At 41.9% G+C, this 15,178-nt stretch overlaps 1 protein-coding gene across 1 annotated transcript in view; it reads right to left on the reverse strand.

Annotated features, from left to right (window-relative positions):
• Positions 1 to 14,948, reverse strand: part of TRUB1 (TruB pseudouridine synthase family member 1) — a 29,119-nt gene extending 14,171 nt beyond the window's left edge. Inside the window, exons 1-3 of the mRNA XM_086466979.1 lie at positions 14,804 to 14,948; positions 12,979 to 13,074; positions 9,589 to 9,644 (exon numbers count right to left, since the gene is read on the reverse strand). Coding sequence (XP_086323105.1) covers positions 9,589 to 9,644; positions 12,979 to 13,074; positions 14,804 to 14,948 — 297 coding nt within the window. The remainder of the gene's footprint in view (positions 1 to 9,588; positions 9,645 to 12,978; positions 13,075 to 14,803) is intronic.
• Positions 14,949 to 15,178: the final 230 nt, after the last annotated feature.

Consider the following 15,178-nt stretch of genomic DNA (forward strand, 5'->3'; position numbering starts at 1 on the left):
GACCCATTTTCTAATCACAGCAGCAACTGACACAGAAGTGTAAAAGGAAAATAAATAAATAAATAAAGGCTACAGTCCCCTGTGCAAGAAACTGAAAGCTGGGAAAGAGAAGGCATATTTGACAGAAACAGAAAGTATACTATGTAAACTGACGTCTGCGTGTGGCTGACAAGCTGAGGGAACATAAGACAAAACAAACAAACAAACAAAACCAAAAAACAAGTGCTCTAGACAACCTGAAGGAAACCGCAGTGAGCACACAGCAGGCAAACACTCATCACAATTAGTCCTCCTGTGCCAAACCCATTCAGTCTGCATGCGTGGTGCGAGCAGAGTTAGACCACTGAGGTAGTGTGGAGGCCTTAAACTCTCAGGTTTAAAGTGACATTCAGCCTGTGTGTAATGATTTCCAAAGCACAACTAAGGTGCTCTGGATATAATATTTACATAACTTATATTTGTTGTTTGTTTCAGCAGCTACCAGTGGTTTCCAGTATGTTAATCATCCACCAAAACAGAGCAGTACATGAGGTAGACAAATAAGCTGGGAAAAAAACGAGGGTTGCCATAGTTTCAATTATTTTCCAAAACAAAACACTCTCACTAAGCAGATTCCAATATAGTAAAAGCATAGAGCCCTAATCTCTTAAAAGCAGGTTGCACAGAGGCAAAATAAAGACTGCAGGATGAAGGAGGAGTTCCATATTTTAGGATAGAGCAAATTCAAAATTATCAAACACCAAACATGTCTTCTTAATGTATACAACCATTACAACTTCTCTTCTCTACCATTCATTTTTTTCTCCTAAAAGAAAAAGCTGACCTTGTGCTAAGCCTGCACTAAAATTTATTTACTGCTAGATGCTGTAATTGTACTGTCATTGCTGAAGAACTACCTGATCTTTACTCTTGGACTAACAGGATTTTCTGACCTCTTATGTCAGCTTATTTAAGAAGTTCAAGCATATGGGGTGACTAGATTTTCAATGTGAAGGACTGGAACCACCTGTAATAGGAGAACCCACCAAAGATACTTTACCTGGAGCTCAGAGAAGCTAAAAACTGTAGCAAGTTTAAACTTTGGTGTTAGAGGGAGGGCAGGAAAGGGAACAATCCCAACAGTAACAGGAACACTAGGTCACCCAAGGTAGCATCATGCCACACATCACTAATAAACACAACACAGGCTCACAACATCCAAGAGGGGATGCAGGTTAATGTGCAAAAGTGGCTGCTTGTAACCCACAGTCTCCTTATGCAAACCTTTCTGACACTTGCTGTCTGTGGAAACCTACCTCACTCACCAAAATGTCTCAGTTTGGCTCTTAAATGTCATCTTCAGCTTTAATACCTGTTTTTCACCTGTTTTCTCATTCTGTCTTCCAGTACCTCCCTCACAGATTATACAAAATAAACAAAGATTACCTTCAGCTTCTATCTGAGAAACAGGGTTTTAAGGAATTTCATAATTCTCTGACAAGAAATGTAAGACAGTCCTTCCAGAGGGGGAAGACTTTATAGGTACACTCCAATTCACAGATACAACTGAATGCACGAAAGCCCTCAGGTGAATTCAAAGACATTGCTAAAGCCAAGACACAGTAAATTCTAAAAGGCAGTGCTAAGAGCATCTCCAAATTACTAAAAAGGAACACTACAGAAAACAATGGAGAATGGCTAGTTTAAATCTGTTAACATCTTTTTTTTCCTGTGATTTTTATTAAGACTGAGAAAAAAGCCCGCCATGTTGCAGTCTTAATTTTTTTTCTAATGAATGCAAGCAAGAACTGTACATGTAGCACAGACATACACACAATTATAGAAAGGTCAAAAGGAAAGAAGGCGACACTGACCTCGTGAATGGAAGAACAGAAAAATCACACTACAGCGTGATCTTAAAACATTCTGCATTTCTGGAGGAAAGAGCTTCTGCAGCACAATAGGTGCAGTCTCCTCAAGATTTTCAACAGTTTAAAAAAAGTGTGAATATTAATAGAGCATGAAGCTGAGCTATTAATAGACTAGGCCTCTGGGGTGAGCATAAAAGACTTGAGCAATACACAGCACGTTAAGCCAGCTTACTAATGGTCCCACTGCAGGAAAGTGTGTATCTATACTATTTAACAGCTTCTTTTTCTACAACTTTGTTTTGGGGATGCTCGGCAGGGCAGGAAAGAGTAGTTATTCAAATCAGCCTCTTTTTATGATTTGTTACCAAAAAAGCAGGTTTAAAAATGTATCATATGTTTCGCAGTAAAATGTAATTAAAGATGTCACCAGTGTGTAACATGTAAGGGGCACACTTAAGCCCATTTCATCCAGCTAACATTTTAGCCCTTCTTAAGCTCCACCATGCGGGCTTAATATTCGTAAAAATCACGGAACGGTTTGGGTTGGAATGGACCTCAAAGACCATCTAGTTCCAACCCCCCTGCCATGGGCAGGGACACCTCCCACCAGACCAGGTTGCTCCCAGCCCCATCCAGCCTGGCCTTGAACACTGCCAGGGAGGGGGCAGCCACAGCTTCTCTGGGCAACCTGTGCCAGTGCCTCACCACCCCCACAGTAAAGAATTTCTTCCCAATATCTAATCTAAAGCTCCCCTCTTTCAGTTTGAAACCGTTACCCCTCGTCCTATTACTACACTCCCTGAAACATTCTCTCAGTGCATCTTGTTTCACACAGACACCACTTCAAGTTCTGGTAACACCTTCTACACATTCTCATAACACATCAAAACCAACATCATTCATGCATTTTCCCAGCCTTCCTTTTATGCAAGCATTTTCCTTGTGACAAAATAAGGAAGACAACCACACTTTCATAAACTGACAATTGTTCTCTAGCTGGTATCTTTAGGCATTCAGAGAACAAGAAATTTGTTGTCAGTAATGTACACGTGGGATAGAAACCAATGCTAAGTTTGCATAAACAACGATGGGTCTCTGAACCAACCTTCTCTGCTCTGAAAAGAGGTCATGGAATTACAATAGAAAGTTCTGGTTCTGCAAAAACTTTCTCAAGTGTCAGTAGTGGTTAAAAAAAAAAAGGCAAACTATTATAGCAGTACTTGGATATAGCTGTTACAGACTACAGACATAAGTAGGACAAGTTTTATTAATAGACATGACATATTTGCATTGTATTGTGCAAACATTCAAGGAATAATTCCTTGTATTCCTTGAATGTTTGCACAATAATCTAACAAATATCATGTAACAGAAATGCCAAGACTTCTCTCTCTACCTGCACTTCAGGAATGTAATATACTTTATCTAATACACAAAATGGTAACTAAATTAATGAAATTAAGCAACCACTACATGTCAGGAAGAATTCACATAGCCAGTCTACATGGGCTGAAATAGATTCATCTGCCCATGGGTTAACATCTCTCATATAACAATCACTCCATCTCCGATCTGCCAGTCCTGCTCCTCAAGGGAAACCTATAAAACACCTTTCCAAACAAGCCTGGGAACTAAAAATCATAACTCCACTGGGTTCAGAAAAAAACATGGGCTCAATAGAGATACTGGATTTATGGCACGCTATAGCATTACCTCACACTAACCCCTTCACATGCCACAACATATAATATACCAGGCTCTCTCTTTCCCCTAGGAGATAACCTTATCATCTCCTTCTTTCCTCTCCTGCTTCCCTTGTAAGGAAATAATAATTTCTTTGGGCTTGAACAGAGGCAAAGTAATGACATTTTGTGCAGCTACAATCCATTTTGCTTAAATGAGCAGGTCACATACTGCACTCTTTTTCTGTTACCTCTCCCATCTTGATACAAATAGAAACTCAGTCAGGCCCTTGGTTATTGTGGATGGGATACCATAAACAAAGAGGTGTGAGAATGTAAAAGGGCACGAACCACAGAGTGAAAAATGAGAAGGTGTTGCAGATGAAAAATTTCCTAGGGAAAGAGCTAAAAAGCAAACTAACCACATTTACTTGGGTTCCTCCAAGACAAATACAGACAGCTGGATATGGTAATACTGCAATTTGGAAAGCCCAACTAAAACCACAGATGAACACAAGCAAGATGGGATCTAAAGAATCACCAAACAAGCAATAACAGTCCCCCTCGCCTTGTGACTGGAAGCTTGGCAGCTCAGTTGTGAATAAAACCTTGCTGCCCCACACAGGAGATAAACTGTTTTCTTACTCTATTTTATTAAAGCAGGTAATAACTGTAGCTTGTTTGTGTGGAACAGTCTTGGGGTTTTATCCATAACTGCTTGCCCACACAGAATTGTTTGTATACCACACTCACAGGCATTAACTATTTTTTCTTTCAGAAATGGCCTAAAAGATACCTACTTCACTGAACTCTACGCAAATCTGAAAAACACTTGAAGTCCATGGCTTCTATTTTAGATCTGAGAAAGGGCTTGCATATCCAAATGCCTAGTTTTCCATACTATACCAATTAGTCTAGTAAAAAGTATTACCACTACCCACAAATCTTGCCCTTCCAAGAGAATGTTAAAAAGATCTGAATATGAAAAAGAAAACAGAACACATCACTATGCACTGTATGAATAAGTAGTTTTGATTTTACCACCTCCAAAAGAAAGCAAAATGAAGCAAGGGGCTCAGCTAGTGATACTGTAGAGAAATTTTTAAGATTAAAAGTAAGAGCACACACCACCAGGAGGATCCTTCAAAAGGAAAGTCAACTCAATTTTCTTGCACTCGTAACTCAATTATATGAACTGGAGCACAAACTGCTTTTGAAATACCTTTAAAAAAAAAAAATAAAACCCACAGCAAGGCTCTTAAAAAGAAAATTAGGATTTCCAAAGAAATAGCACTTACACCATCATGGTGTGCATGTTAATGTGCAAACACACAAATGTTGGCAGAAGAATAGAGGTCTCAGAGATGCCGAGTTCTTATAAGCCTCCTGAAAACAGACAGATAGAGGAAATAAATCTATCGCAGCTTCCACTAAGAAAAAGGCTCCAGAGGGAGCCCCACTGTATTTCTGGATACCAAAGAATCCACATGGGGCTTTGGTGTCTAACGAGCTGTAAACAAATGAAGTCACAGGAAAAGGCTTCATTAGTTCTGCTCCTTATAGAACTACTAGATGTGCTTTTTAATGCATTATTAATTCATTGAACTCATTGCCAAAGATGGACACTAAGGACTTAATTCAAAAAAAATTAATTCATGGAGAATGCCTAGCAATGTTTATGTTTGAGAAGTTAACGGATACGAATTAAAGCCAAATTTTTAGGACACTAAGATAATCCCAGGAGGTAAAGAAACAACCTTCTTTATGCACACTTTGTTCCACAGCATCTGGTGCCAACCCTCTAGAGAAACAATTCTGCAGCATATAAACTCTAATCCCAGAGTCATGCTGCAAGAAGTAACTTAGATGTGTCTCAGAAATTCTCTTAGGTGATATGAACCAACTCCTGCTCAGGAAAGCCCTCTCTCATAGGATACAAGTGTGACTGGCAAGTTTTGAGACCTGATCACCAAACTAGCACTTATTTTCCATCCAGGATTTGTAAGAACTCAAATTTCAATACAACAAATCAAAGTTGTCTCATTATCAGGTCATTGATCTACCCTTCATTCTGCCCATAATCTCTTTTTCTCCTTCCAGTTCTTGTGATTATTTGGAGTTGGATAGTGTTTCCTTCTGGAGAAGCCACAATTTTTGAGATTAAATTTTGTATTTTAACTAGTCCCTGCCCAAGCTTGTGCAACCAGTGCAAAGGACTCGGGCAATTCCCCTCACGTCACTGAGCACTTGGGGTTTCAGACTGTATGTGGACCATGACAAGAAGTTGCATCCTCAGGTAAAATCAATGTGCCTGTGCTTTCTGCTCATGGAGAGGCAGTGATTTCAAGCACAGTTTGATGGACGATCAAATTCGGGCTCCATGCACAGTAGTATGAGTCAAATTCTCTTAGGGTAAGCCCAGATGTTATCCCACTGAAAAACAGGCAAATTAAGCATGGAGCTGAAGTCTGAAAATTTCAATTATCCTGTTTTATCCCACCTAAAAATAAAGGCTGTATGTGTTGGAAGACATCTCCTCCCAATGGAAAGTATCAGAATAATGAAGAATTTAATTGCTTACTGCGGTTCCTTTTTCTTCTTCTCTGATGAGTCCCTGATCATTTCCCTCATTGCTTCTATGTAACAGCACACTCCGGTAGATGAGAGGTTTTAAAACAGAATTACCACCTTGGAAACTGTGCTGCTAGCTAGCATTTTCTAACCCATTTCCCCCTGAAAAAAAATCACTTCTACATTGTGTTTGAGACAGACTAGTCACCCATAAGACTGAGTCGTTCAGACACAATTTACCATAATAAAAATTGGTCCACTCTGATCATACTCATTTTACCAGTGAAGCAGGAAATATTTTCTCATTCTACCTTTATTTCACAAACACAATAAAAAAATTTCTTCCAAAATAACGCAGTGCAAAAAGTCCAAGCAAGACCAGGTCCAAGTCCCAGAAGTTCTTATGGAACATGTATTAAATGCTCAGTACTACAAGTCCAGATCCAAGAGGATTCAGCTTCTCCCCCTCACTTGGAACACTTGAAACAAAATAAAGCAAACAAACAAAACCTAAGCCAGCTTGCACATATTTTTATTTTTGGATAAATACTAAGAATTCAATGAGAAATCTGGAACACTAAGTAGGTATTGCCCTTGGCTGCACATTTCTGTTTGTTTTGAGCTAATTCATAAGGAGGTCAAACCAATGGAGAACTAGATTTACACTGAAAGAGTAACACCCCTTGTGTAATGTGTATGAGTTGCAAATCGAGTGATAATGTTCTGAGCTGCCACACAGAGTCAGGAAAGTTTCACACAACGTTTGGGAAAAAAATCAGAAATAGTCCAATCTCTGGCAGAGCCACCATATGGAGTTTACTGCACTAACATACGTTTTGGCCACTCAGCATAGCTCTGCTGCCAACAATGATAGACTGAACTATTTCTTTTACAAGATACATTCCTATAACTAAACAGTAAATCCTAACCAGAGAGGCTCAGACAGTTCACCTGAATCTTTATAGCAATAAAAGGAACAAAAGAAAAACATCTCACTTCAACCCCTTAGCACGCGCAATGGTAAAAAAAAAAGATGAAATAAGAGTATAAACTTCTACCACACGGCACAGGATGCAAAAAGATACTCAAACCTATTTAGACAGTCATGTATTTATCTGTATCAGTTCTCTCGCTACATTATGAGCCATTGTTGACAGTGTGGTCAAAAAACCAAATAGGCAGGTATCTGTAGGAGCTCCTTCAACTTCCTTAAGCCTCTCAAATTATTGAGTGCCTAATTTATTGAAGCATAAATAGAAAATAGGAAAGCAGAGATGAAACAAGCTCCAAATAAAGGCTCACAACTGCCGTGTCACCTGGCACAGATGTTACCTACCTCACACTCTCCACTTCTCCACTGCACTGCTCCCCCTGCCCATTTCTCCTCAGTGTTCCCCTCCTGTGCCCCTCAGCAGCAGCTATAAGCATTCTTGAGCTATCTGGGTTTGGGTAGATAACACTTCTGCTGGCTACAGCACTTCACAGTGAAGTCACCAAGGAACTTGTGCATATTCTCTTCTGACAAAAAGGTTGAAACTACTTCAACCAGCACAGCTGTTTCCACTGTGAAAATCAGCTTAAGAGATACTTCAATTGCTTTACCTGTTTTTAAATCAACACAGAATCACAGAATGGCAGGGGTTGGAAGGGACCTCTGGAGATCATCTAGGCCAATCCCCTGCTAAAGCAGGTTCACCTACAGCAGGTCACACAGGATCACGTCCAGGCAGGTTTTGAATGTCTCCAGAGGAGGAGACTCCACAACCTCCCTGGGCAGCCTGTTCCAGGGCTCTGCCACCCTCAGGGTAAAGAAGTTTTTCCTCATGTTGAGGTGGAACTTCCCGTGCTCCAGTTTGTGCCCGTTGCCCCTTGTCCTGTTGCTGGGCACCACTGAGAAAAGCCTGGCCCCATCCTCCTGAAACTGGCCCTTTAGGTATTTATAAGCATTGATAAGGTCCCCTCTCAGTCTTCTCTTCTCCAGGCTAAAGAGCCCCAAGGTCTCTCAGCCTTTCCTCATCAGAGAGGTGCTCCAATTCCCTCATCGTCTTTGTGGCCCTCTGCTGGACTCTCTCCAGTAGTTCCCTGTCCCTCCTGAACTGGGGGGGCCCAGAATTGGACACAGTACTCCAGGTGTGGCCTCACCAGGGTGGGGGCAGGGGTGGGCAGAGTCGGGGGGGATAACCTCCTGGAGGATAAGGATTTTCACACGTTTAGCTATGATAGTTTAATTTAGCTGAAGTATCTCAATGCCTTATTTTAACTTAAAAGTTTTTCATAAGGAGATGTCAGGTGTTAACTGCTTACACCTCCACTGTAAATCCAGCTCCAGCTGCTTACTGAATGTTTCAAACACAGATGCCTCTGAAATCTGGTCCTATAAACTCACTGCAGTCAGCGCAGAGACTTGACACTGACCACCGTAAGTTTTGGATCAGACTCTACAGCTACGTCTAAGTTGTTGCCTTTGAGCTGAACTGAAAACTGCCAATCAAATTCTACCTGAAGCTATCAGTTCAGCATCTATAAAGAGCTTAAGCGTTCAGACCAGGAGAGAATGGGGAAAACAGCAGAATAAAACACAGTAGAAAGGCTATCAATCTGGTGAGTCCACTATGGACTTTCCCTGAGTATAAGATGAAATTTGGAAGGCTTAATTGATTTCTGCATCTGTCATTCTTACCTAACCTTCTCATTTAAAAATAATGGCTAAACCCACAGGATTTTACTTGCAAAGAAGGAATCAACACTGGTGGATTATTCTTGGGAGTACCTGCACTTGTTCTTGTATGTAACACCAATGATCTGTATTGCATTCACCAAAGACATAGTACAAATAATCAAAAGCAGCAATGAACAACATTGCTATTTGTCGAGGCTCCAGTCTGGATTATCCCATGCAGCCACAGGGCTTTTGTTACCTTTGGCTTCTTACATGTGCCTATCCATGCCTTTGCAGCCTGTAGGAGCTGCAATCTGGAACGATAGCTACTACCACAAACACAAAACACTCTTAATTCCAAAAGGTGCCTCTTAAGAAGAGAGAAAAGAAACAAAGACCATCTGTTACTGCAAGCTAAATAACAATTATGTTATCTACACATAAGGAAAACGTCCAAAACCTGAACCGTCATACACAATTACATCCCCAAAACAACATTTACAGTGCCATCTTCATTACGGTTTGTTGTTTTTTTTCTTGTTGAAAACATTAAACAGTACAGAAATCTTCCTGTAAAATAGGAATTTGGTCTTTATTAACATTTTGTAGAAAAACCAAGACAAACAAAGTTTTTTAAATAACCATTCTGGATGTAAAAGTCTTAATATCAAATTTCTGACCAAATACAAAAAGGAACTGAAGTACACCTTCAAACTAAATATGCAGGATGGTTGAGATACTTGTATGTCATTGCAGCTCTTCACTGGAAGAGAAAAGAAAACAAACAAACAAACCAACCCAATACAATTCTTCTAGCATTCCTTACCTTGGAACCTGCCAACATAGTTCTCAGCATTTTTGTTCCTTTTCCAATACCAACCACTGCAGAGAAAGAAGGAAAAATGCCACTTCAAAACCAGCTCTGCAGTTCCCTTATTCAACACCATTCACTACTAAATATTATGCTAGTCAGAAATACAGCCTTTCATGCTCTGTTAGCATATAAAGAGTCAATGCTTAGAAGAAAGTATCTCTGATGTTCAAACAACATGGGACTAGTGAAAGGAAAAGAGTCTAAAGCAGAAGATAAATAAGCTTCACCTATTGTTAAAACGCTTTAATTCAGCCCCTAGTTTTATTTATCTTTTATTCACCAAAGAAATGGATAGTGCAATTAACATCATCTCTGGTTTGATGAAGGCTAGCGCTCACTAATAATGAATCTAGCCTTCACTGTAACTAAAAGGCCCTTTTAGAGGTTGAGAGTGACCAACAGTAATACAGCCAAGATAGCAGAACGGAGTTATTTATCAGCCTTACAGCAAGAAAATAAAATAATCAAAATGTCCAACTGCCTCTGACAAAACCCTTTTATAATCAGACCTTCCTATTATTGCGTATGTACTGACTGCTGTATTTTCGACCTTAAACCAGTATTCTGCAAAACAGCAATCTGCCAGCTTTTCATAAAAGAAAGAGATGGAAAAAGAGCTCTGTTCTGTATTTTACTTTAAAGCTTTTTACCACAAGGTACTTTCCATGAATATGCTTTCCTATTGATTTTCTCCACATACGGCAATCCAAAGAAACAATGAAAATTTTAGAAGGAAATTAGGTTTGTGTACAGCTCATGGAATACATCACAGCTTATGCCCTTGATTTTAATAAAACTACAGGAGTTCAGGGAGCTTGCAGGAAATCAGCTTTGTGTTAACCAGGAGCCACTACCAAAAGCATCAAACTGACAACCAACCCTTTTTTTTAAACAAATACTTGTGCTCTAATGCTTCTCAATCTTTACTCTCTGAGACTCATGAGATTACTTATTCTCGATTACTTCTCCTCTTGTTCCTGAGGGGTTTTAGTCACACGTGCCCTCGTGCTTATGCATATGTGTACCTTCAGTTCTGCCTGTTCCTGTCACATTTGCCAGACAGGAAAGAGCTGCAACAAGGCTGAGAAAAGGAGATAAGCACACAGGTAAAACTTTATAGCCAAGCACTTTTCTTGCAATGTGATGACATCATTGACACTTCAACATAACTGCTGAGCTGAAATTTGCTGGAGTGTCAACAGATTCAATAGAATACTTTTAAAGAGACACTGAACGCTTTTGTGAACAAGACACTAACAATTTCCCCCATTAATCATCAGCTTGTGTAGCATGTGTATTATTGAAAGGTGACATACACTAAACTTCCCAGACAACACAAGAGGGAAACAAGGTCTAACTGAATTCTTAATTTTTATGATTTTTCATCTTTCCTTCTACTATGGAAGCATAACTCATAACTGCCATATTTAAACAAGCCAAATATTTACAATTCCCACTGTACAGCAATGGAAGCCACATATGGGGTCAGACAAAAGACTTTCCCTCTTAGACAGCAGTTGCTCCAGGCTTCTACCAGTGCAGGGCCACCACACACCACCTGGTCCCTAAGTTGCCTTTCACTCACATGCCACAGATCACTGATCTCAGGTCCTTCCTCATCTACATTTGCAGTCGGCAGGAAAAGAAATATAAAAGTATATTTTCTGATGAAAAGTACCGCTCGATTATTTGCAATACACTTGGCACACTAAGGAAGACTCTGTATCAACTAATTCCCATGAAAAAAGTTATAGATATGTAGCACACAGAATTTGGGGAACAGCAGTACAGATCAAGAAAGGTTAGAGGTTTCAGAAAATAAAGACTTCTGTTATGCTACTGTCCATGAAGAAAGAAAGCTTTCTGCCCCACCACCCCATCCCAAAAAGCATCACACATGTTTTGAATAACCTGTTCCTGTTACACCCTCCCCTCTCACCTCATCATCTTGCCCAAACCCACAAGAAATCTGGGAACATTCCCTTTCCGACTCCTCTCCAGTTTTGTCATTTCCAATCTAGCTACCATTGATTTTTCTCTGTGGGTTTTGTATGGCCCTGGAATGAAACACCCTGTGCCTTTTTTCAATTGATCCACAGCATGTGAAGGTGATGCACTTCTCTGTCTTTACCAAGCACAGCAAGCCCAAGTATGTTTTGTCATGCCACAGGAGCGAGCTTTGGAGACTGCTGGGTATCAAAGAACAGTAGGAGAAGCAATCAAGAAGCACGGGTGATTTTTCTTTTCCTTTGGATCAATGCTGTTGACTGCCCACAATGAGCAGTACCATGCTCAAAGGGAAGGTCCGCGTAAAAGGCAAACGTCCGCTGCCGCAATACACACAGTACTGCCCAGTGAGCGGCCACACAGTGCAGGGAATTGGAACAAAACAAGCTAGTGCTTACTTCTAGCCCAAGAATGTCACATTATGTGATGTTCACAGGTGACAGAGAAAGACAACCACCAGCCTATAGGCCTCTACAAGCCTCAGCAAACAACTTCCCCTTGAAGCACAGCTCTTCCTGAGGGAAGTCATTACATCAAAACTCAGTGGATTTACTTTCAGTGTATACTCATAGTTGTACCTGTTGATTTTCAATACCAAGAAAGTATTGCTGTTATTTCTTCTAGCCAAGTAGAGCTACAAAGCTACAGTTTAAATAAGTTGCAGTTTGCTCATTACTTATCAACAAAACTGTTGGTGACAATGTACGATATGGGAATAATCCAGACCAATGGTCACACCCACAGCTGAGTTTTCAACATCAGCAACTGACATATCCTGTTCCTTAATAAAATAAAGGAATTCAATAAATGGATTGCTATCAAAATTCAAGGAGAAAATACCTTTGACGATCCTTCTTTATGAACCAAGACAGGATGCGATGTTTCTGTGCTGAGCCTCAAAAAAGCAGCAGCTGAATTGCTCTTATGTGTCTTTCATTTGGAGAGTATTACAACCCAAAAGGCTCCCTCAAAATCCCAGGAAAGCATTAGTTTAAGAACAAATACTTTAGAAAATTATGACTATAAATCCCCAGCTTAAGTAAAAAAAGCCATCAATTTCTGAGGTAATTTAGAATTCACTACACAAGAGTCTGTATTTTCATGTAATAATCCACAAGTTATTCCAGGAGTCAGGGGCACAGGGGAATACAGCTTTCTGTTAAGAAACATGTTATATACATGTAAAAGTATATGCAGAGAAATTTAACCCAGACCACTCTTCCACAGTAACCTTCCACACGTATCCCAAATTGTTCCTCCACCTCTGATTTTATACAGGCATGAAAATGTTTCCTGAAATCATCTTTTGATGACTGTATTTATATTTTTCATTACCCAGAACTCCTGTGGCTGCACTGTCCAAAGTTCCACCATGTCCAATTTTCAAAACGTGATGATTTCTTTTGTTCCCACTTGTTTGCACGCCAGCTTCTGCAAATAGAAATTGAAAGGAAGCATTATAGGGTAACCTTAGAACACAGCAAAAATAGCACATATTTCCAGACTGCTAAAGAAGATAAAAATCAATTATTTACACTATGAATTAGTAGTGCAGAAATTGCTGTACTGAACAAGACCAATGATTCATGTAGATCCACTAACAACCTCAAACAATTTGGAAGCTATTTTCTCTTAGTTTCTAATCAAGTCTTACATGCCATTACAAACAGATGTTTAGAAAACACTTAGAAAACCTGGTGGACAGTTCACCTGTGAAGTTTCATTAAGAAAGGATGCAAGAACTAGCATCAGAGTTCCTGAAATCATCTATTATACACAAATTTTATGCTATATAATCTGAGCAATTCTTTTGTGTTGTGTTTACTTCCATGTAACAGGTCATGTTTATACGCAGCCCTGTGGAAACTCTGCAATGAACTGAAGTTGCTCGCTGCCGCTTTCAAGCTGTCAGTGTCTCAACCCACTATACTTCTTGTGCAGCTGACAACTCCAGGAATTTTGCAGAGTCCAATGCCGCTTATATATTAGTATTAAATATGACAAATGCTTTAAGCTCCCTTACCTATTTCTGTTATCTCTCCATTATGCCTTTCACATCAGGGAATCAGACATGATCCGGCTAAATCTCTTCCATACAAAGCTGAATTGAAGTCTGTGCCTATGCTACAGTTCACTATAGAGTAAATCAGCCTGAATAAGCACTCACCAGTCTGAAAGTACGTTCTCACCTCATCAGCAAGTGCCCAAAAGCCCAGATTAGATGAATAAATCCCCATATCCGTTGTAGTCCACAGTCCCTCACACCTTTGCAATGACCACATGTTTTTTCCCTAATATCAGACACCCAGGCCTTCCTGTATTCAGAAAAAGCAGTTTCTGCAGACCGTGCCCAAGACTTTCAAACTCCTCAAAACACTGTGGTTTTCACTCATTTGGTGATTTTATTTTTTTTTTAATGGCAGTGGGACTGAAGCAGAACATCCTGCCAGCGCCATGCTGTAGAGGTGCTGCTGACACCCATCCTGGCAGACGGGTGCACGCTGTCCCTGGGACAGTGCTCGGCAGCGCTCCAAGCCAGCTGGGATCCCCTGCACTGCATGCTGCAGGACTGGAGCTTTCTGCTGAGGCAAATCTCATCCCCATTCAAAAAGAAGGCTCACATCATGCTGTACCTTAGGCAATAACAGACGCTCGTTCCAAACAAGCAAGCGGTGGATGTGGCCTTACAGCTCACCCTGCAGCGTGACCAACACACTGAGTCTCGCAGGGACCCAGCAGCTCCACGCAGCGAGCCAGAACGTATCCAGGAACGGCTCCAGTCCCCAATGTGGGCCACGCCATGGCTGTGAACTACCACAACAACAACAACAAAAGTAATCAAAACCAGCTCTCCTTTAGTTTTCTGAATGCTGAGAAAGAGAGTGCAGTGGCTTGACAGGGGTTGCGGTCCCAGCATCCTCACGCTACCGCATGGCGCCCATCCCACGGCCATGCCGGGCAGGACACCATTGGCCCCAACGCTCGAGGCCAACTGCGTGCCCGCTTCAGGCCGGCCTGCTCCTGCCCCGGGATGGCGGGTAGCGCCTACGTGCACCTCCCTGTCCCGATTTCCTCGCTTTACCACCAAAACCAGGCCCAACTCGGGGAGCCTGCTCCTGGCCTGGCCTCGCCTCCCCCGGCCCGCAGCCCGGCCGCCTACCTGCCAGCAGCCTCTCCTTCAGGAGGTTGAGCACGCCGGCCGAGGTGAGCCCCTTGGGCTTGTACACCGCGAACAGCCCGCTCAGAGAGAAGAGCTTATCGGCGGACTTGCCCAGCACGATGCCGCCCGCCTCCCTGGCAGCCATGCTCCCGGCAGGCCCCGCCGACCAGGGCAACCGGCCCGCCGCCACCGCCCGCCTTCCGCCCCGCCCGGCGGCCGCTGGGAAATGTAGTCCGCCGGCCGCGGCGCTGGGCCGTGAGGGGAGGCCGCGGGCGGGAAAGCCGGGCACCCCGCAGCGCGGCCCGGCGGTCAGCGGCAAGGCGGCGCCGGAGGGACCGGCCGAGCGGCGGGGTGGCTCGCGTGGGGCGCCCCCCG

The sequence above is a fragment of the Leptosomus discolor genome, chromosome 6 (assembly GCF_034619465.1).
Source record: "Leptosomus discolor isolate bLepDis1 chromosome 6, bLepDis1.hap2, whole genome shotgun sequence".
Lineage (NCBI taxonomy): Eukaryota > Metazoa > Chordata > Aves > Leptosomiformes > Leptosomidae > Leptosomus > Leptosomus discolor.